At 44.3% G+C, this 20,789-nt stretch overlaps 2 protein-coding genes across 2 annotated transcripts in view; one reads left to right on the top strand and one right to left on the bottom strand.

Moving 5' to 3' along the window:
* Positions 1–1,651: 1,651 nt before the first annotated feature.
* OTUD1 (OTU deubiquitinase 1) lies at positions 1,652–6,949 on the bottom strand. Its single transcript, XM_072854439.1, has one exon. The coding sequence runs from the start codon at positions 6,722–6,724 to the stop codon at positions 5,402–5,404; it is 1,323 nt and encodes a 440-aa protein (XP_072710540.1). The 5' UTR covers positions 6,725–6,949; the 3' UTR covers positions 1,652–5,401.
* Positions 6,950–19,240: 12,291 nt separating this feature from the next.
* The window catches only part of C2H10orf67 (chromosome 2 C10orf67 homolog), a gene marked incomplete at its 5' end in the record, with an annotated part of 47,907 nt that continues 46,358 nt past the window's right edge, over positions 19,241–20,789 (top strand). The window contains 1 exon segment of the mRNA XM_072851626.1: positions 19,241–19,488. Coding sequence (XP_072707727.1) covers positions 19,241–19,488 — 248 coding nt within the window.

Here is a 20,789-nt window from a genome sequence, read left to right as displayed (position 1 = left end):
ATGCTGGATCTTTGTACCTGTTAAAATAATATGGTCTAGATAATGAAATTATGGATTAAGAAAAAAAAAAAAAAGGTATTTCAAGCATTATTGGAGTCTCAAAAAGCTGCTAACATGTGATTTATGTGATTTTTTAAATTATCTTGGTCCTCGCAAACCTTTTTGATATTCAACCACGCTTTAATTCATTGATATTTAGCAAAGTTCACAGGCAAGAAAAATGCCATGTCTTTGTCTGTGAAATTCTTTTCATTTTTTTTCTGAGATAGAGTGTTGCATCCCTTCTTCCATTTGCAGCTCCCCCAAAGCTTAGCAGGATAAGAACTTCGTAGCTAAACAGCAATGAGCAACAACAGTGAGCCTGATGCACGCTGTTACCAGGCCAGCAGCACAGGCCCACTGCCCATCACAGCGAGTCGGGATCTCCCCGTGCTTGGGATGTGGGTGAACACAGGAGACGACAGGATGGAAGACAACCCTGGCTCCTTCACAGCTATCTCCCGGCTCCAGCTTTCTCCTCAGCTACCCTCCCCTCCTGCAACAGTCTCCTTCACTGCAGATGCCTCTCTCTACACCACTTAACTGTGCTACAGTGCTGAAGGTTCAAACACTATTAACCATGCCTCATAGGAACTAACTATGAGTTAGGAACATAGGAACACACTAAAAATGCAAAGATCACACAGGAAAGATTAGTTCTCTGTGTGTACATGCATCATGCTACTACAATTGCACACTCACATTTTCTCCAGAGAAGCCTGATCTTATTCAGTAATTAGGACAAATGTATGAAGAAACAGAATAATAACCACTCGTGCAACAGAAGCCTGGAACTTGCCAGCGTTTTAACTCTATAAATTCGCAGTCTGAATACCATGAATGGGTTTCCTTGTATAAAAAAGATTTTAAATACTAACTCCAGAAAAAAATGACTGAAATACAATATATTACTGCATTGCTATGGCTTTCTACCCATGAATACCATAAACTTGCTTTTAAAAAAGACAGATTATAAATTAAAACTGAAAGCCACTTTTTTCCAACTAAAACGCACATGTATGTGTTATAAATCAGCCTGTATATTACTAAAAATTTCAAAGTTCAAGTTTTTCTGCTTCTTTAAAAAAGTCCCAGTGACTACAGAATTGCATTTGGCAGAGCTGATGTCCTTTCAAACAGTTATTTCACAACCTTTCTGCATGCTGCATACTTTCATATAACCATGCCATTCAGAAATGGGACAATCTTTTTAACACCAAAGCTGAGGGTTTTTTCATTTTGCACCATTTTGCACCAACATCCTAGGAACACTTATCAGTGCATATCAATAAAGTGTTAAATATGTATGAAAGAGTGTAAGCAAAAAATAAGCAAAAAACTGTTAATGCCAGGTACTTGTCCCTGCTGTGAGATCTGTCATCATTTTCTGCTTGGATTCAGAAGCCATGTATGTGTGCACTGACACACCACGAAACCAAAATTAGAATTTTACCCTCAAAAATCCTATCAACTAATTCTGACATAATAAAAGCAAAAGCAGACAAAAGAAACATGTGGATGCACGTGGTTTTGTACATGTACAAGGAGTACTGAAATACACCTTTATTTACAAATGACATTAATGCAACAGATTTATCTTGTACACATGTTATGTACCAGCCAAGTACAACAGGACAGATAAACCCAGTAGCTGGCATTAGGCAACTTTTATGCATTCTAAGTAAGTTACGAAGCACAAAGAATCATCCACTGAACTTTCTGAAAAGAAAACCATTGACTGAGATGAAGAACAACGACACTTACACAAATCTTCCCTTTCCCACTTGCCCACCACCCTTATTTTGTGATGCATCATTGTACGTACAAACCAATTCAGTTCTTGCAAACCTTGCTTTGCGTAAGAGTCTGTTCAATACGCATGAAAATTCTAACAAATCCATTGCACGTTTACTGACAGAATGACATAGTCTCAGCAACCTAAGAAACTCCTGAAATGAAGCATCCAGCATGTCAGCTAAGTCACAATTGTATCATGAAATACAAGCGAAGGTGGCGTTGCAAAGTTGTATGTTGATGAGGAGTCTGCTCAGTTTACAATTAAAGCATTTTCTACCTGACTTAAAGGACCACAAAACCGAAAACTGAAAATCAAGCTCTCCTCCTCTTATTGTCACTAACAAAGAGTCTGTTGACCAACGTCCCCAGACAGGTCTAAGGATTAGCTGGGTTATGCAAGTAATTAGCCAAGGTTAAAATAATCGAGTACTGAAATTATGAGCAAGAACAACATTTGTCCTTCCCCCATTACAGGAATTGTTGAACAAGGGACAGTAAGGGAAAACTTGCATCTACTTGCGCTTTTGCTGGGGGCAAGCGACAATGTTACAAGCAGTTTTGGAAAGCTTTGTCCATATTAGGATCACTGCCTGTATAAAACCACTCCATAAAACTGCCTCTACTATTACTCAGGCAAGACACCACTAGCTTGCATTTGAACTCTGTCTCGGCTGAACTTTAAACACCAGAGCTATTACAAGTTTTCACTTTCCATGTGTCTGAAATGTCCGACATGCCATTTTTGTCATTTCCTTTTAGAATAGGCACGGTATGTAATGCAAGCTGCAAAAAGTGCCTTGTTACATGCTTCAGCAATACATCCTCAATGTCTTTGCAAACTAGTTCAACAAGTAACCTAGTTTTTTTTCAAATTCCTTAAAGTTATCTGCATGTCCCCGTGACTCATGAAGTAGCACCAAAATTGCTAAGGAACCCTGTGGGAACTTATCCCAGAGTTCTGCGTGGTTCATTTTTACCACTACTTTTTTATTGATATTTTAATATAAATTATACCTCAGAGAGCAAACACTATGCAGTATCAATCCTTCTTTGCTTAGCTTACTCTATGAGTGTTTCTAAGGTTTGTGCCGCAAAACACAAACAAAACTTGTAATCACAATTCATTATATAGCTGAGAATGGTGATTTTAAAAGACAAAAATGTTTTTTAAAACATTTGGGATATTGACAACTTCGAATGAATTTATCATATCCAACCCAAAGCCTAAGCAGTCTGGATACAAAGTTTTTAATCAGTCAAGCACATCACTGATATTTAGTGACGCCGTATTAATATTTTTGTGCTTACGGCCACCCGAGTAGCTGTTTTCCTCATCAACTATCTCTGTTCCTCATGAACTCATCCATGCCTGCATCTTTGCATTGCTCTCACCTCAGAACTCAGCTTTCCAGATTCAGTGAAGTTAAGCAATAGTGGACTAGCAAGACTGTTTTTTCTACCATTATTTGACCTTTAAAGAAAAAGCATGATTGTGTGTGAAGAAAATGAGGAAAAACATAGTCTGCATTTATCAGTATTTTGGAAATAACATAAATTAATTTAAATCTACTCTTTTCATCACATAAAACAGTACCAAATACACACACAATCAATCCTGCAGCTCTTTATCACAAGTGATCTCAATTAAGACCACTGCATTACAGCTATCGAGTTCATTTTTAACCCTAATTTTAACCCAGTACCCTTCTGTCATTTAAGGATGGCCTTCTAGTATTTTTGGAGATCGGGGGTAGATTTGTAAATGCACGCATGCACACACAAACAAGAGTACTGTTTAACAACTTGCAAGGCATTTCCATCCTGTAAGGGGAACAAAAAGCTGTTATTTCCTATGATATTACCTCTATTCGAGTAGCAAGAAGAGGGTTGCTGAGGTATCGCTGGTGACAGGGCAAATCTAAAATGACTGGCTGCAGACTGGATATGCCCCATTACTGAAGTCCAAGCCCAAGTGTGCATGGCCCAGCAGGGACCTGGCTCATCACAACCACTGGCACTACCGGCCCAGGTACTATGCTTGAGAACCCCTCTTCTAAAGCATATTAACAGACAAAAATGGTTTGCATTGGCAAAGAGATATGCTAAGATCTCTCAAAGTTACAAAAGAATTACAGATACTTGTCTTTAAATGCTTGCATTTCTTTCACATATTCACAGGCACCAGGGTTATCAGTGGTTGACATTTGTAAAGTACCATGACTCTTCTTCCCACCTCTTAATTGGGGAAACTAAGGCAGAGAAGCTAAATAAAGGGTCTTGGGAACCCACTTGCAGTTCCTCACCACACCAGGAATGCAAAGGGTGGAAAAAAAAGAGCACAAGTAAAATTATACTCTTTATTCATTCCATTTTAGCTGTGAATATTCCTATTATACAAATACAGTATAAATTCCAAAAATCACAATATATTACAAAATAAAAAAGTACAAACTGTATTACTTAATAAATATATCTAACAAGTTAATCAGAAAGTAGAAGAGACAGAATTCAGATTGGAAACATTTAAATGTTTGACCCAGCAAACCATACAAACCTCAATTTAAATACTTTTTTTTTTTCCTTTTAAACCATAATGTAGAATACCATTCCTGATTTCTTGATTAGAAAATAACTTCAAGTGAATAAAATGTTGTGATCAGATAATGATTTGTTGGTGCAACACCAGTGCCAGAAAAGAAGCAGGGCTTATACAAAAGACACCATAACCCCAGAAACAAGAACACAAACACCGAGGTGCAGCCAAGGCAATTACTGCCAAAGCGGGAGACTATTATCTAGTCACAACATTCTATTGCAAGTTAATGTTCTGTTATTACAGATAAATAATATAAATGGAGCAGAGGGTGAGCCAACCAGGCAACAAGGGGCCAGTTTACTCAAAATAATGATTAAATACAGAAGAGTCAATTGCTCCCTGTACTGTTCATGTGTAGCTGCGTTCCAACTGGCTCAAAGGACCTGTTCTGTGCTCCAGGCAGAGAAAGCAATTGTTCTGAAAAGCAGTCCGTTCATACTTTGCTGCACTTTTACAAAAACCATTGTTTTAGTTTTGCAAGAAAACACTCAAAATGCTTTCATCAATTAGGGAGGGTCAGTTTGACATCAACTTCATTTGGTAAAAATATAAGGTTTATGGGTAAAAAACACAGCAAAAAATAGCTGTTACATCATAAGCCTTATTTACAAAAACTGTTTACAAACGTTTTTGGCTGTACAGCTGAAAGCCAGATACTAATGTAAGATGTAGAAGATGGAGGTAACAGTTTAAAAATATTGTGCAAAAAATACATTCTTATAGAAAATAAGACAGTGGGGCGGGGAGACACCAACACACACGGAGAATCTGCTTGCAAATAATCCGAGGCTAAGTTTTTACAACAGAATGTTACAAACACATTTGTATTTATCCCCCACAATCTACAGGCCTTCTCAGTCTGGGGTGCTGCTGCTTCATTAAGGATTAAGGCATCACCATCACAGCCAGCACACCTTCTGTCTGTCTCAGTCCCCGCAGCAGAGCTCCCAGCCTGCGGCCCAGGCGGTCTCAAGAGCAGGCATTCTGCTCAATGTACATCTTGGACAAGGACACCGCCATGGACTTGGCCAGCTCCTCATCCCGTCTGCGCTGTACCTGAGTCTGCCTGCACCACGCCTCGTACTCCGGGTTGGGGCACATGCGGTCCAGCACTGCATCGTAGTGCCCATTGCTAAGCCAGCTCAGCCAGATACTGGGCCGCGTCGGGTCCTCGGGCCCCAGGTAGTGAACCATGGTGGAAACGGTGGGGCTCTCGGGCCGCCCGCCCGTGGTGAGGTGGATGTTCACGTTCAGCATCTGCCCCATGGCCAGCAGCTCCGGGTAGCCGGCCCAGGCCCCGTCCTGGGCGGCGCCGATGAGGAACTCTCCCACGTCGCCCTCGATGATGGGGTTGAAGTGGTCCAGGTGGTCGGCGATGTAGTGCACGGTCTGCTCGCGGAGCTCGCCGTGCAGCCGCTGGTCCCCGTACACCGCCTTGCAGACGGCGCGGTAGAGGCAGTTCCCGTCGGGGATGATGTGGAAGCGGAACCGGCCCTTCTGCCGCAGGTACTTGTCCTGCTTCTCCACCTCGGCCAGGTACAGCGCCAGCTTCTCGCTGCGCTCCGGCCTGCCGCCCGGCCCCCTGCTCACATCGGGACCCGCTCCGTCCTCCTCCTCCCCGAGCGAGGGGCCGGCGGCGGGCTGCGCCTGGCTGCCGCTCCTCTCCGCGGGGCGACAGCCGGGGACCGGCCCGGGCTGGCCGCCGGCGGCCGCCGCCTGCAGCGCCTGGCAGTGCTCGCTGAGGCGCAGGCTGCGGTTGCTGGGCTCCTCGGCGGGCGGCGGCAGGGCGGCGGCCTCGCCGTCCCCCCCGGCCTGCCGCATGCTCTCCAGGATGCCCTCCAGCCAGGCGCGGCTGCGCGGCGAGGCCGGCACCAGCTCGCCGGGGGCCTCGGCTCGCTGCACGATGCGGATGGGCACGATCCGCTCCAGCGGCCGGCGGCGGCTGACGGTGACCTGCGCGCAGGAGCTGTACTGCGGGCCGCCCGCCGGCCGGCCGCCGGGGCCCGCCGCGGGGCCGCTCGGCATCACCTCCAGGCAGGACGAGAAGGCGGGCATGGCGGCGGTGCTGCTGCTGCTGCTCGCCCCCCCGGGAACGAAGCCGTCCTTGGCGGGGCTCTCGGCGGACGGGCTCGGGCCCGCGGCCTCGGCGGCGCTCGCTGCCTCCGCGGAGGGGGGTCCCGGCGACAAGGAGACCTTGAAGACTCCGGCGGCGCTCGGCGGGGCCGCGGCGGCTGCGGCGGCGGCCGTCCCGCCCGCCGGGTAGTGGGTGATCACGGAGCTGTAGAGCTGCATCCTCGCCTCCCCGCGCGCGGCGCTTTATAGGCGGCGCCGTCGGAGCCGGGGCGGGGAGCGGCGGCGGGGGCCGCGCTGGGGCTGCCGGAGAGGATGAGCCGCCCGGGTAAAAATAAACAAGGGCATCACCCCCCCGCCGCCCCCGCCGCCGCCCGCGCCCCGCCCCCGCGCGCCCCGCTGCCGCCTGGGCCCGCCGCCGCCGGCAATTCCGACTGCGCCACCAGCGCCGCGCGGCCCCGCCGCGCCCGGCCCGGCCCGGCCCGGCCCCTCGCGGGCGCGCGCGGCCGCGGCGCTCAGGCCCTTCTGGAAACTGCTAGAGGCCGGGCCCGGGGGCGGGGCCGCGCCCGTGTTTACCTCAGGGCCAAGGCACGTTGGAACGCGCGGGGGGCGGGGACGAAGTGAGTGACCTCACCGAGTTCCGCCCCGCCCCCTGGCGGAAGGGGGCGCGGGGCGGGGCCGGGCCGCAGCGGGGGCGGGGCGGTTCGCCCCTCAGCGGCGCCGGGCCTGAGGGGGGCCGGGCCTGGGGGTGCGGCCGCTGCCGTGTGCTCCGGGCGTCCGGGCCTGAGAGGGGGTCCGCTCCCGTGGCCCCTGGGGGGTCCGAGCCTGAGAGGGGGTTCGCTCCCGTGGCCCCTGGGGGGTCCGAGCCTGAGAGGGGGTTCGCTCCCGTGGCCCCTGGGGGGTCCGGGCCTGAGAGGGGGTCCGGGCCTGAGGGGGGGTCCGCTCCCGTGGCCTCTGGGGGGTCCGGGCCTGAGAGGGCGTTCGCTCCCGTGGCCTCTAGGGGGTCCGGGCCTGAGAGCGGTCCCCTCCCCTGTCCCCGGGGGAGGGACGAGCGGTGTGTGGTGGACCTGGCCTTGCCCGGCCTGGGCTCTGGCGCGTGGGGACGGATTCCCGCTTCCCTGGTCTGCTTCAGCCCCGCCGCCTCGGAGCCGGTGCCGGGGTAGCCGCGCTCTGTAGCCGAGGCTGTGTCAGGGTCGTGCGCGCCGGCCGCTGCCGGAGGGAGGCGCGGGAAGGCTCGTGGAAACGGCTGCCGGTGCCTGAGGAGTGTTTCGGGGAGAAATGCCTGCTCTCTGTGTCGGGCTGTCGGCACGTAACTTCTGCTACTGGGTACTAACTGTGAAATCGTTTGATAACGGGAAGTGTTGAGGAAACTTCAAAGAGGGGAACACTGCATTGGGTGTTCTCAGGGGCCGACCTGGAAAATGCCGCAGAAGGTAGCGAAAGCAATTTCTCGTGAAACAATTTGTTAGCCAGGCAGTTTGATTTTTAGACTTGATCATCAAGTATAAATTATCAGAGACATTCTACCTGCTATGTTGTATCCATGTTATTGTTGAAAAGGAATGATGCTTCTGCCTATGTATAATCAGTGTCATGATTCATAATTTGCAGCTGCGTTAGGAATAATATTCATTCATTAGTTTTCTGACAGTCACTGGCACAAGCTGCTATTTGCCCACCTGTAATGCTACTTCGGAAAATGCAGTGCATGCATACATAAAAAGTATGATATAAATCATCAATAATAACAGGAGAGACCAGATTTAAAATATAGGTTTCAAAGATCATTGATAATTGGTTTATTAGTGCCTGTAGTGTCTTAATATTAAGCCATGCCTTTTAGCCTTAGCTGTGGTATAAATAAAGTCCTATCTAACCCTTTGTCCATGAACGATGACGTTATCTGTACACACTGGATTTGATTATGTACTGCCAGGCATGCTGACCAAGAAACACCAGTTTACACTATGATCAAATGTTAATGCATATTTATTCCTACCAAAATGGAAAAAAAAGGTATTGATAGATGTAATTTCAAAGTTATACTTTAAAAAATTTCTGGATTCCATCCCATAGTCTCAAATATCTTCAGAAAAGTCTTAGTAATCCCAGCAGATTGCAGAACTTTAAAAAATCAACAAAACAAAAACCTCTATTTGGATATTCTGAAAAATTTATTTTCCTTGTCCTATTTACACTAATTTAAAAAACGTAACTAAGAGAATCACGTGCAACAGACTGCAATGTCAAAAATAATTGTTTCTTTGGAACTTTGGTTGTCTTTTGGAGCCTTGGTTGTCTTTTGGATCCATGTCCAGGGATCTATTTCCTATCTTCAATCTCTGCAGCTGATTCCAGGGCTACCAGCAACACAATATGGAATTTCATTCTCTTTATCCAGAAAATGTATTCTGATCTCCTTGGCTAACTTGCACATTGAAGGAAAAATGCTGAAATCCTTGGTGCTAAAAACTGGATATTTAAGGGAACAGTTTTCACACCCACCTTACTTTTTTGTTTTGGATAAAACGCAGCAGGTAATTCCATGTGTTATTGAGAACCTCTTAATAAAAATTTAGAGAGTCAATGTATTTCCAAATTATTGCCTCTGAAGTTGAAAGGCAAGAGGTATATCAGATGGGAATTGAAGCCCAAATGTCCTGACTTACCTGCTACAGCCAGAAAATTGATATCTTTAGAACAAATGGTGATGGGCATTAGCCAGGAGCATTTCTGGCAGCCTGTTACAGGGGGATAAGGTATTACAACTGCTCTGAAATTACAGAGTGACTCTTGTATTTCAGAATGTTCAGAACTTTGTTTTAAATATAGCTTGTGAGATCAGTCAGCAAGTCTTTATTTCTGAACTAATCATTGCTTAGAGAGGAATATATATTGATCAAGTGGTGGTAAATTGAAATCTTTCCTCCTTGAAATGAAGGCTTGGAGCAAAGGAAAGATTCCTGTTTAGTTTTACTTCTTAGTCAAAACTTTACAAGGTGTATTTCCAAGTTAAAATGTGTTCTAGTATTTTTAAAGGTGATGTAATGTAAAATCAGTGGAAGTTGCCCCCTCCTAGGAGGTTTTAGATGTGCCAGTAGCTGTTCATTGTGGGTTTGTTCATTGTTATTATAATAAAGATGTACATCACTTCATACTCACCAGCCCTTCTGCCTACTTTGTTTAGTTTAAAAAAGGGATCTCTCTGGTTTTGCTTGGTGAATTTGGTCTGTCGGCCAGTAAATGCCAGAGCTGACTACAGGATGGTGGGTTTAAAGTCTTCAATAGACTGGTAACAGAGAGAGGGAGAGAGGGAGGCAGCTCTTTCTGTTAGAGAATAGTAAATGGATCCAGCAGAATAAGAGCACTTCTGTCATAAGTGAGTGCTGCATGTTGAATACTCAGTCCTGCAATTTTCTTTCTTCTAGGATATTACAGAAACTCCCGCTAATGATTCTTTCGCCTCTCCAAAACCATAGGTTATTTGCAACAGTGGTACATTAACAGATGGGCAGCTGTTTAATTCTGATTGTTAGTTACAATGAGGTACAACGCTTCTGGTGCTTCATTTGAGGAAAGAAACAGATTTATTATGTATGCCCAAAGCACCATCATGTTAGTATTCTGATGCTCTACTATAGCATATTCTGGACAAAAAAGCTTGTTTATCTCTGAACAAAAATCCTGAGGAGTATCCTGAAATACATGCTAAATATGCCAGCAGTTCTTGGTAATGGTAGCAGACAAATTGTTCTTTTATTCTCTTTTCATTTATAAACAGATATAATGTCTTTCCTATATTTTCAGTTAAAATGCACATAGTAAGCTTGCTAATAAGGTTAAAATACAATCAAAATCTGTTATTAGGTAACTGAGAGACACAATAAACATTTACACCACTGTCTTAGTGTTAATAGTATACTACTTGCAACATATTTATTACCTCCCATGTGAATGGAAAGAGAAGCTCACCTTGGTGTGTTTTACCCGTGTTGTTATTAAATAGTGACAATGTAATGTAACCAACATTTTCCATAACTGAGCACCCAGAGTTAGTCACACATACTTGGCCTGGGGGGAATCCAGTCTCTCTGGATGATCGATGACAAAAATCCCATTGAACGGCTGCAGCACAAGCATTTCGTGGCTAGTTTTCAGCTTTCATACTAGCAGTTACCAGAAATCAGCACTTACCTAAAAGGTCATTTTCTTAGATGTCTGAGATCTGGTTTTAACAATAACGTCCTAAACCGTGGTTTGCTCCAGAGAGGAATGTTCAAGTGCTACGAATACAGTTCTTGTGAAAAAGATATTTCAAGGAAGAATTTGAATGTCTTCAATGCAAGGGTATCTATAAAAGCCAGGGGTACGCGGTTGTGCCTTTAGTGCCTTTTGCTATGGGTTTTTGCTGTTTCTCTGAGCTGCTGTTGATTCCAGGGAAAAACTAAACTTTGCTTTAGTGTGGCCTGCATAAACTACGACACACCGATTGATTGCTTCCAGAATATTCCTGCATTTGCCACTTCTGTCACTTTTGCCTGCATGTTGTGGCCTCACAGGCACTAGAGGAGCTTGGAAAGCAAGGAGAACACACTACAGAGATACCTTTCACTGTCTTCTGTAGATTAACGATCCCGGGCTTCTGGTCTACTCATTATAGGATAATGTACAGTCCTTTGCTAATACAGAAGAGATCTCAGAACAATCTCTGTAGTAATAAAGCATGAACATCTCCTGTGGTTAAAGTTTCTCCTGACATGACTGTTATCGCTGGTTACGCTGCACGTTCCAGGAATTGTTTAGATTGTTTAGAAGGCAAACCATGATACAAAACCAGCTGTGGAACAACAGTGGTATTCACTGACGTAAAACTAGATGCCTGAGAGTCGAACTACTTTTAACTTTAATGTGTAGTAGATACATGATTGACATAGAAGGAACAAATTAATTACATCACCAAGATCATTTGTTAGTGAAGAAGGGAGGAGAAGTTAGCTTAAATGATGTATTGAATGACACTGAATAAGCATTTCCACTGCTCTTTTTTTTTTAATGCTAACATAACAGCCCTTCAGCCAAAGATATTTCTGGCTGAAGTATTTAATGAATTAATACCTCTTTGTACGTAATTGGGAAATGAAGTTTTTTTAATTAATTTTTATTAATAATTTGAAGTGGTATATCAAGGACAAAATTTAAAAATTAATAGAAAATAGAAATATATATCAAGGATCTTCCAACACAGGGAAAACATACCTATACGCTGGAACTAGAAGGAACTTCCTGAATCATCAGTTTTATCCTCTGTTGCCTGCAGGTGATCATATCATATCATATCATATCATTCCTTTCATAAAATTACCAAGTTACAGGTAACTTATTTGGGATATAGTTAATGAACCTGTAAAGATGTCACGAGCCAACAGCACTGTCAAAAGAACCAATTCTGCTCTTTCCCACTCTTTTTTCTTTTTTCTTCTCCTGATGCCAGCTGCTTTGTGATGGATTAAGTGTTGGTATTAACTAGACTACCTACTACGTTCAACCCTAAACGTACCACTAACATAAAAAGGAGAGACAGTGTATCCACACTTACTTCTGAGGTGTGAATATGCTGCATAAAACAAGGGCTGTGTCTCAGAGAGCTTTGCCTCACAATTTGTTCTTCAGCTTCTGCTATACTCTCATGTTAAAATCTTATTCACTGTATGGGTGCACTAGTCCTTAGAGATGTAATCCATGCTATGACATCATGTGGCAAGAGTTTGTGGAAAAACGGCTGTTGGTGATAAATATAGACATTTGCTCATATCTCAAGGTCTCGGGTGGTATCCCACTTGATAAGTGAGCCTCTGAATGTGAGCGATGACGCAGGTCAAGTCTCTCATTTCTACTTAGAAGTGTAGATGGCATTTGTGGTGGTCATTCTGCATAGAGCCTTAAGATGCTATCAGAAAGAAAAGGGATCTACAATGCTGCTTCTTCTGAGAAAAACTAGTGGTAATAATGTGATGTAAACAAGCTTTATAACGTGTATGACATTTAGAAAGGGTTATCTTTCCTATTTTAATAAACCTTGCAAGATATAAAAGTGTTTGCAATGTCTGTATTTCGTTATCAGTTATAGGAAATGAAATAGTTACCTTCTCTCCCTTTCATGTTGGTTAATGGCAAATTTAGGGTTGAGGAAAGGAGATATTTTGGCAAATACCAAGAGCAGAACAGAGTTCTGACAAGGACAGACTGTGAAGGAGGTAGGGGAAGTAGGCAATACAGAAATACCAGAAGCAGGAAATTGCCACTCACAATTACAGGAAATATTATTAATAGATTAATCTTGATAAAAACAGTAAGAACTATGGTGGAAAAGAAGGTGCAATACGGCCTACTCCTGAAGTGAAAAAATACTCCGGTGAGGTAGCAAGTAGCCAGCACTTCCATGTGTGGCCTCGCAACGGAAAGGCTTTGGAAACTGAGACTGATTCAATGGGAAGTGTTATCCCCTCTATCCTCCACAACTTTGCAACGCACACCTTTCCTCACCTTTCTCCCATCAGTAAGCAGCAAAAGGAGGAATCGTCACTTCTCACAGAGAGGTGATTGTAGCAGAAAACCACATTTCATCGTTCATGTTTTGAGAGGCACGGAATAGGACATAATTACATTAACCAGCTTTGTTGTTCCACTGCCGAGTCCTTCCTGTGGGAAAGGGCTGTGGTTATGTGCTACATAACCAGCTCAGCAAGTCATGTCCTAGCCCTGATGAAATGTAGGGAGAGAACTTACCTCATCACAATTAAAAACCTGCTTTGTTTCCATCTGCGTTGCACAGAGCTAACTGTTACAGCAAGGTCAGATCACAGCTATTTAACACCACTATCTAACAAGAAAAAATAATGCAGGTAGAGCCATCAGAGAGGAGGGAAGACATCAGTTCATCCTGACTGATGTCCCACTCATATGTGTAAATAACTAAACCTTTCCTAACCTAGTTTTTCCATACCTAAATGTACAATATGGAATTATTTTTCTGATTTGACACTTTCAAAGTTCTAATTTGAGAGTTGCTGTACTTACTCAAGCGTAATTGAAACATTAACATTTTTATAAAGAAGCACTGGTTATAAGTTACATTATCCATACATGAAAATGTAAGCATTCTTCAAATTGTGATTTATATACAAGGGCAATTTTATGAAAATTAAACGTTAATCAATTAGTAATTCAGAGTAAGAATCCCAAATATAATCAGCATACTGTATCAGACCTGGGCCTTTCAACTGAACAGGGATTTTTGTGCATGTCCATCTGAATTTGATACAAAATTACTAGAGGAAATTTAGTATATCTAATCCTGCTGTGTCTAAATAAAGGTTCTGACACTGCATAATACAAAGCATTACCAAACCAATGAACATAGGGATTAGAATAAGAAATAAAAGGTGGCAATGGGCCTGGCTAGGGAAGAGACAACTAAAGATAACTTAAAGGAATTGTTACACTGAAAGAAAATTGGTAGTGGAGCTCTTCAAAGATCCAACTTGGGACTGACTTTAATATTTTCATTAATTACCCTGGCACTTAGTGTGCTACTGACTTGCACTATGACTCAGAGCTCAGCAGCATTTTTACAATAAAGATTTCTGAAATGTCATATGGGAAACTTTTGAAGATTAGTGATGGAATTGCGTATGTGACTAAATGAAATTCAACAGAAAAATCATCCACCTGGTGGCAGGTCAGTATTTCTGCTATTAGCAGAATCTCATCTCTGGAAACCATCACGAGAGGAGAAACACCCACACGTGCTATTCAACTGCGGAATCATTGCAGCTTCTGATGTGATGTAGCTTTCAAAAGGATAAATAGGATCCTAGAATAGAGCAGGGGAGAACGTATCCAAAATAAATAAGTATTTATTGTAGAAAGGACTTGTGAGACTTCATGTGGAATACCATCTGCATTTCTGGTCAACACTGCTGAAGGATGTTGAATTTTGACTGGAATGTGAGCAAAGGGAAATTAAAACAATCAGGGCACTGGTGACTGTCTAACAAGAGGACACTAACTGTTCTTGGCTTGCTTTATCTAATGAAGGTTAAGAAGGGATCTCTATAAATACATCACAGATGAAATACGAGGGAGTGAGAAGTGCTCATTAAGTTAAAGCACAGTGTTGGCCAAAAAGAAATGGATACAAACTGGCAATGAATAAATTCAGTCTTGACTCACAGCCTTGGCATTCAGATATGACATAATTGCAAATAATTTTATGAAAGGATCCTGGTAAAAAAATACTAGTAGCAGCATGGTGAAATCAGATGGCCTATGAATGTGAGGACTACTACAGTTTAATGATAACAGTAGGGCAATAGCTTGGTAAAGACTTTGATCTGAATGTGCAATCAAATCTTGTCCCACTTCTTTGTTCCATTTATCTCTGTTTCCTGGGGGTTTATGATCTGTCATTCTCTCCCCCTGCAAATATAGCTCTCTTCTCAAAATGCTGCTACACTCTTTTCTTCCGAATTGTCCAAGGAATTAGTGTAATTAGTTTAAACAAAGAGCAACTCTCTCTTATGAATTGTGCTGCTGCTTTATCAGACTTGCAGAAGGATCTATATGCCTGAAGATCTGTTCCCTTTTTCCAACAAAGCCAGTGAGAACAGAATAGATATATTGTTGATAACGAGGAAATATAGGAAATGTATAGGGTTTTAATTGTCATACTTGTATTGTGGCCCACTCTAACTTAGAAATTTATTTGTTTCTCTTAAATACAGGACTAAGAGATTCTGGGTTGTAAGAAAAAATATCAAGAACTGTTAGCACATAAACCTGGTTACCTTGGAGACTCAGTCAGAAATTAATGAGCCAACATCAACTCTTGACAACTTCAGTCAAAAGAGACTGAATGTGTAAAATGATCACAGTTAGAATCTGAAGCAAAAACCTGAGGTAGCTGGAAGGGGAGAGGAGCTTTATTGTGCATTGCCAGTTCCATTCTGTCACTGAATCTGAACATTTCCAGGCCAAAGAGACAAACAGACACATCACGAACAGCCACAGAAGCTTTGTTGTTCCATTCTAACATAAGGGACCCTAAATAGTGTGGTTTAGTTAAGCAATAAAAGGGTATCTTGTTTTAAAAAGATGTTATGTGCAACTGTAAACATCAGCTCCTTAGAGGTCAAGTTCATCTAAACTGAGTGGGAAGCCATGGTGAGACAGAGCGGTGCTGATGCAGAAGCTCAGTCTCTCACCCGTCGTGCCACAGTGTTCCCTCCACAGAAAGCAGAAGCCCTGGCCAGCAAAACAGCAACGCTCCTGGAGAGACGGGACACAAATCAGAGGCAAGTAGGATCTAGTTTTCAAAGATGACAGCTAAACTCATTTTGCAAAGTTAAAACCAGTATTTTATTATGCCATAAATACTATTCTTTAAGATTTGGCACCAGTACCATTCCAAATCCATTTTCAGCAGGTCCTAACTAGGTTAAAATACCATAAAATCCATTTCAGGGAATTTGGTGAATGAAGGCTATAAACAAATATCTTTTGATTATTATCTTAAAAGAATCAATAGCTGACTTTGCCCAGGCTAGACAGCAAAGACATTTCTAAATAAACAAGATTATTATGACTGCAGTAGGTAATTAGGGTGTGAAGCATCAAGCTACTTAACATAAAGATAGTAGTTAGAATCATAGGACCCGACTGTATTTAGAAACAGGAAAACACCCAACACAGGATGAAATATATCATAAGCAAAGTGTTGAATTTTCAGTGTTTTTCAGAGTTCATAAATAAATGTGAATCTTCTGGTCAGTGCCCTGGATCCTCTAATGGATACAACTTGCTCCTCTAGTATGTATCCAAGCAATATTCGGGATCAAGAAGACCAGTTTTCTTAACCTTTAATCTGATTCCTACATGTCATAAAAACTTTGATGTAATTTTCTGGCAGTTTTTGCCACGTCATGCTACAGCCCATGTTAATAAACTTTTTCTCTGTTTACAATGGCAAATTACACTTTTTCCCAAATCAAAATGCACTCTTCTATACGTTACTATTGTTGGAAGGTGACCTACAAGTAAGACGACAGGTTTTACAAAGGCTCTTTGTAAGCCAAGTAACAATTTCTGCTTTTCACTTAATTACCCTTATCATTTTTCTAAAGCGAAAGAAAACATTTGAGAAGAATACCTGACTTACAAGGATCAGTTTAAACTATTACTCAGCATATGTGACTTAATAATGAAATCTCCCTTTTTATATTCATTTAAGTAACACTTGTGAATGTATCAATGACTTATCTCCTGTAGTACATCTAACTTCTTACACTTCTTACCAATTACGTTTCACTAATATAAAGAGATCACTGTTTTATCGCTTTTTCGGCTTGGGCTCAAGGAACAGAACAAATCTAGCATTTAATTTTATCTTGGCAGTTTGTATCGCTTTCCATATTTCTTCTGTGGATGAAATGAAATAGTGCCCAGAGCCTGCAGAAAAGGTACAATTAATAAAATTATTTTCATTCTTGAAAATAGAGGCACTTTTTTCCTATAAGCCATATGAATCCCTGACACTTCTGTGGATTCACAGAAGTTGGAATGGTTTTATCCATGCTAATCAGTCCAAATATTGCAAATGGTGATTTATTCTTTAGCATAAAGGAAGCTAAGTCTGTAACCACTTCTGGTCCATAAAAATTACGTATCTCATTGAACAGACACAGGTGCTAATTCTAGCAAAATTCAACTCCATTAGAAGCAATCATCCTGTTTAAAAATCCTTACTGTTTCTATTAGATAAGTCATTATTTTGCTTCTATATTTATAAAGTTATGTGGTATAGCTGTGATGTTTGATCTTAAATGCTTGCCATCTTGCTAGGTGTAACTTCAGTTCAGGCAAAGTTGAAGTGATTTTTAGTGCAAATGCTAATAACTATTGATGTCAAAGAGCACTAGAGATCAGTGTATTCAAACACAGGTTAATAACTTTATAGTTTTTCCAGCTAGCCCATACTCTCTGATGGACTTCTATCAAGGGAGAGTTATGAGAAAAGTATGCATAGCTTTTGGTCATCACACTATTGTCTCCTAACCATTTAAAAGCTAGAATGTCAAAGTGTAAGTTTGGTATTACAATGAAAGCAAACAGGCCACTCATAATGGCTTATACTTGTGTTTGATATCACCTTCTTCTAGCCCGCAGTCATAAACTGCCTGAGATTTTTTTCTTCTTCTACTTCCATCACCTAAGTCACTATTTCATATTTCCTCCAGTTTCTTCTCATTCTTATGTAGCTTAAGAAGCTCATCTGAACTTCTCACCTCTATTTTCAAACAGACTGGAGAAAGCAGAGGTGGATAAAGTTCAGGATGGTCAATGTGTGGTGGGAATTGTTGCACTTGGGTGCCACATTATATGCAATATTCTCTGAAACATGCCATGATGCGGGGGAAATATTTCTTGACCCGACAATAATCTACCTGGAGTGCATGAAGTCTCCTCAGATAATTACTCTCCAGTGAAGATCTAACCATTTATATTTTCAACTTAACCGCAGTTCTGGCTTAAATAGGAAGTCTTGAGTTAGCCAGATGCTCGTAACAGCGGGGAGGTTGGCTGAAGGTGGGGAAGAGGTTACTGAAGTAGATTAATGCGTATTGAATGAGAAAAACATCCAGGAGTGAGATTATTTGTGGAAAAACAGTTGCCTGGTAGTGCAGTCTAACAGCATAGTCTAACAGGAGCTGGTGGAAGGCCAAGGCTTACATAAAGCTGATAAGGAGGATTCAGGCTGGAAAGCAGAACATCTAAACAAGAATTACTGTCCTTGGGGGAGAAGCACATCCTAAACAACTATGTAAGCTAATTAAAATGTTTTCGGAACCATCTGAAACAACTAGTAGAAGTGTGATAAGAAGCACCCTCATGCGACTTATCCTCATTGTAATACTAAAAGTCACACCCCTCGAGCTGGAGACCCCGGCCCAAGCAGAGACCCCTCACCTTTGAGCATGCGCAGAATATTAAAGTAGCACTGTAGGTTTAAATTGAAATAAGAGAAATGTAGACCAATAGAAAACTCTTTTGTATAATAACTTATGCATATGCATAACTGGACTGTATAACTACTATACCTGTATGACCGAACTGCGTGCTAGCTTTGGGGAGCTATCACCTAGCGCCCATCTCTGCGCAGGCATGAAATAAAAATACCTCTGCCCTGTGTGTCTGCTGGCGTCTCGCACACCGGGTAAACGACCTCACACTTGCGGGACCACAGGAGCAAATACGAGGAATGTATGACAACGTTCTGCCTCTCGGGAGATGGGACGCTCGAGTTGGACGGATCTGCTCCCCAAGGGGAGGTTTTCGAGGGTGAACGGGCCGCCGGGGTTTGCTCCCGAGGCGGGCGGGCGGCCTGCTCAGCAACCGCTGACGGCAGGGGCGTCGATGGGGGCCGCGGAGGGACGGAGGCTGGTGGCGGGGCTGGCGGAGCGTCCGTGCAGCGGGGAGCGCGCTGGCGGGCAGGGACCGGTGGGACGGGGCGGCTGCCTCTGCGGGAGAGGCCGGGGGAAGGAGAGGCCGGGGGAAGGCGCGGCCGGGGGAAGGCGCGGCCGGGGGAAGGCGCGGCCGGGGAAGCACCGGCGGCCCCCCGGGCCGGACCCCCGCTCCGCCACCCGCCACTCCACCCCGCGCCATGCGTCACTTCCTGCCGCCCGCGAGCGGAAGTGTCGCCGTCCTCGCTGCTCCAACCGGCGCCGCGGCAGGCCTTGCGGGTGGGGCCCGTTGCCATGGCTCCGCGGACGGCGTCCCGCAGCCGCCGCGGCGGAGGGCGGGCCCGGCCGCCGTGAGCGCCCCGCCGCCGGGGGCTGCCGGCCCGCGGCCTGGGCCCTCCGCCTGGCCCCGCAGACGCTGGAGCTGCTGGCGCTGCCGTGCTGCCTGGAGGAGCCGGAGCCCGAGCGCCGGTGAGGGGCGGTGGCGCGGCGCTGAGGCGCGGCGGGCGGCGGGGCCCGGGGCCTGACCTGGCGTCCCGCTGCGCCGCATGCAGCCCTCGGCGACGGCGGGTTGGTGTGCAAGCCCTGGCTTGTGTGGGTACCGTGGCTTTCTGCGGAGATCCCGCCTGTTTTTACAACTGCAGGGGCCGAGGGCGGTTCCCGATGGGTCTCGAGTGACACCAGACGTTGTTAACGGGACCCCGTTTCACGGTGCTTTCGACCATGAAACCGGACATGTGCCAAGTTTTGCTCTTGGTAATGCTCCTGGAGCAATTATACGCTGAGCTTTCTTCCCTGTGTTTTGTTGCTGTTCCAGGGACTGAGAAGGATGAGGCTGTAGCTGGTATACACTTCTCTCTTCTGTTTTGGAAGAATCTACTTGTACTTTTGATTGAAAGTAATCTATTTGTGCACTGAATTAAAATTAACATAGCCCGTGGTAATTCATACTTTTTGGCGGTGCTGTGCATCTTACAGGGCAGCCTTACAGCTGGGATCACAACTGTGAGGAGTTTCACATAGAATCATAGAATAGTTTGGGTTGGAAGGGACCTTTAAAGGCCATCTAGTCCAATCCCCCTGCAATGAGCAGGGACATCTTCCACTAGATCAGGTTGCTCAGAGCCCCGTCCAACCTGACCTTGAACACTTCCGGGCATCTACCACCTCTCTGGGCAACCTGTTCCAGTGTTTCACCACCCTCATCGTAAAAAATTTCTTCTTTATATCTGGTCTAAATCTACCCTCTTTTAGTTTAAAAGCATTACCCCTTGTCCTATTGCCACAGGCCTGGCTAAAAAGTTTGTCCCCATTTTTCTTATAAGCCCCCTTTAAGTACTGGAAGGCTGCAATAAGATCTCCCTGGAGCCTTCTCTTCTCCAGGCTGAACAACCCCAACTCTCTCAGCCTTTCTTCATAGGAGAGGTGTGCCATCCCTCTGATCATTTTTGCAGCCCTCCTCTGGACCCGCTCCAACAGGTCCATGTCTTTCCTGTGCTGAGGGCTCCAGAGCTGGATGCAGTACTCCAGGTGGGGTCTCACCAGAGCAGAGCAGAGAGGCAGAATCACCTCCCTCAGCCTGCTGGCCACGATTCTTTTGATGCAGCCCAGGATATGGTTGGTTTTCTGGGCCGCGAGTACTTGGAATATATCTGAATGTTCATAAAATAAAGAGGAACACCTCCAATTGAATGCTATTAAAATTTTAAACCTATTTGTCCATTTGGGATGATCTGTTAATTAGGTGGACCTGGGCAAGAATTTTCTGTCAC

Source organism: Ciconia boyciana, chromosome 2, assembly GCF_034638445.1.
Source record: "Ciconia boyciana chromosome 2, ASM3463844v1, whole genome shotgun sequence".
Lineage (NCBI taxonomy): Eukaryota > Metazoa > Chordata > Aves > Ciconiiformes > Ciconiidae > Ciconia > Ciconia boyciana.
This window is presented reverse-complemented; position numbering and strand designations above follow the sequence as displayed.

What these genes read in the sequence shown, in the direction of transcription:
- OTUD1 (XM_072854439.1), bottom strand. Translation starts at nt 6,724, where the DNA reads ATGCAGCTCTACAGCTCCGTGATCACCCACTACCCGGCGGGCGGGACG.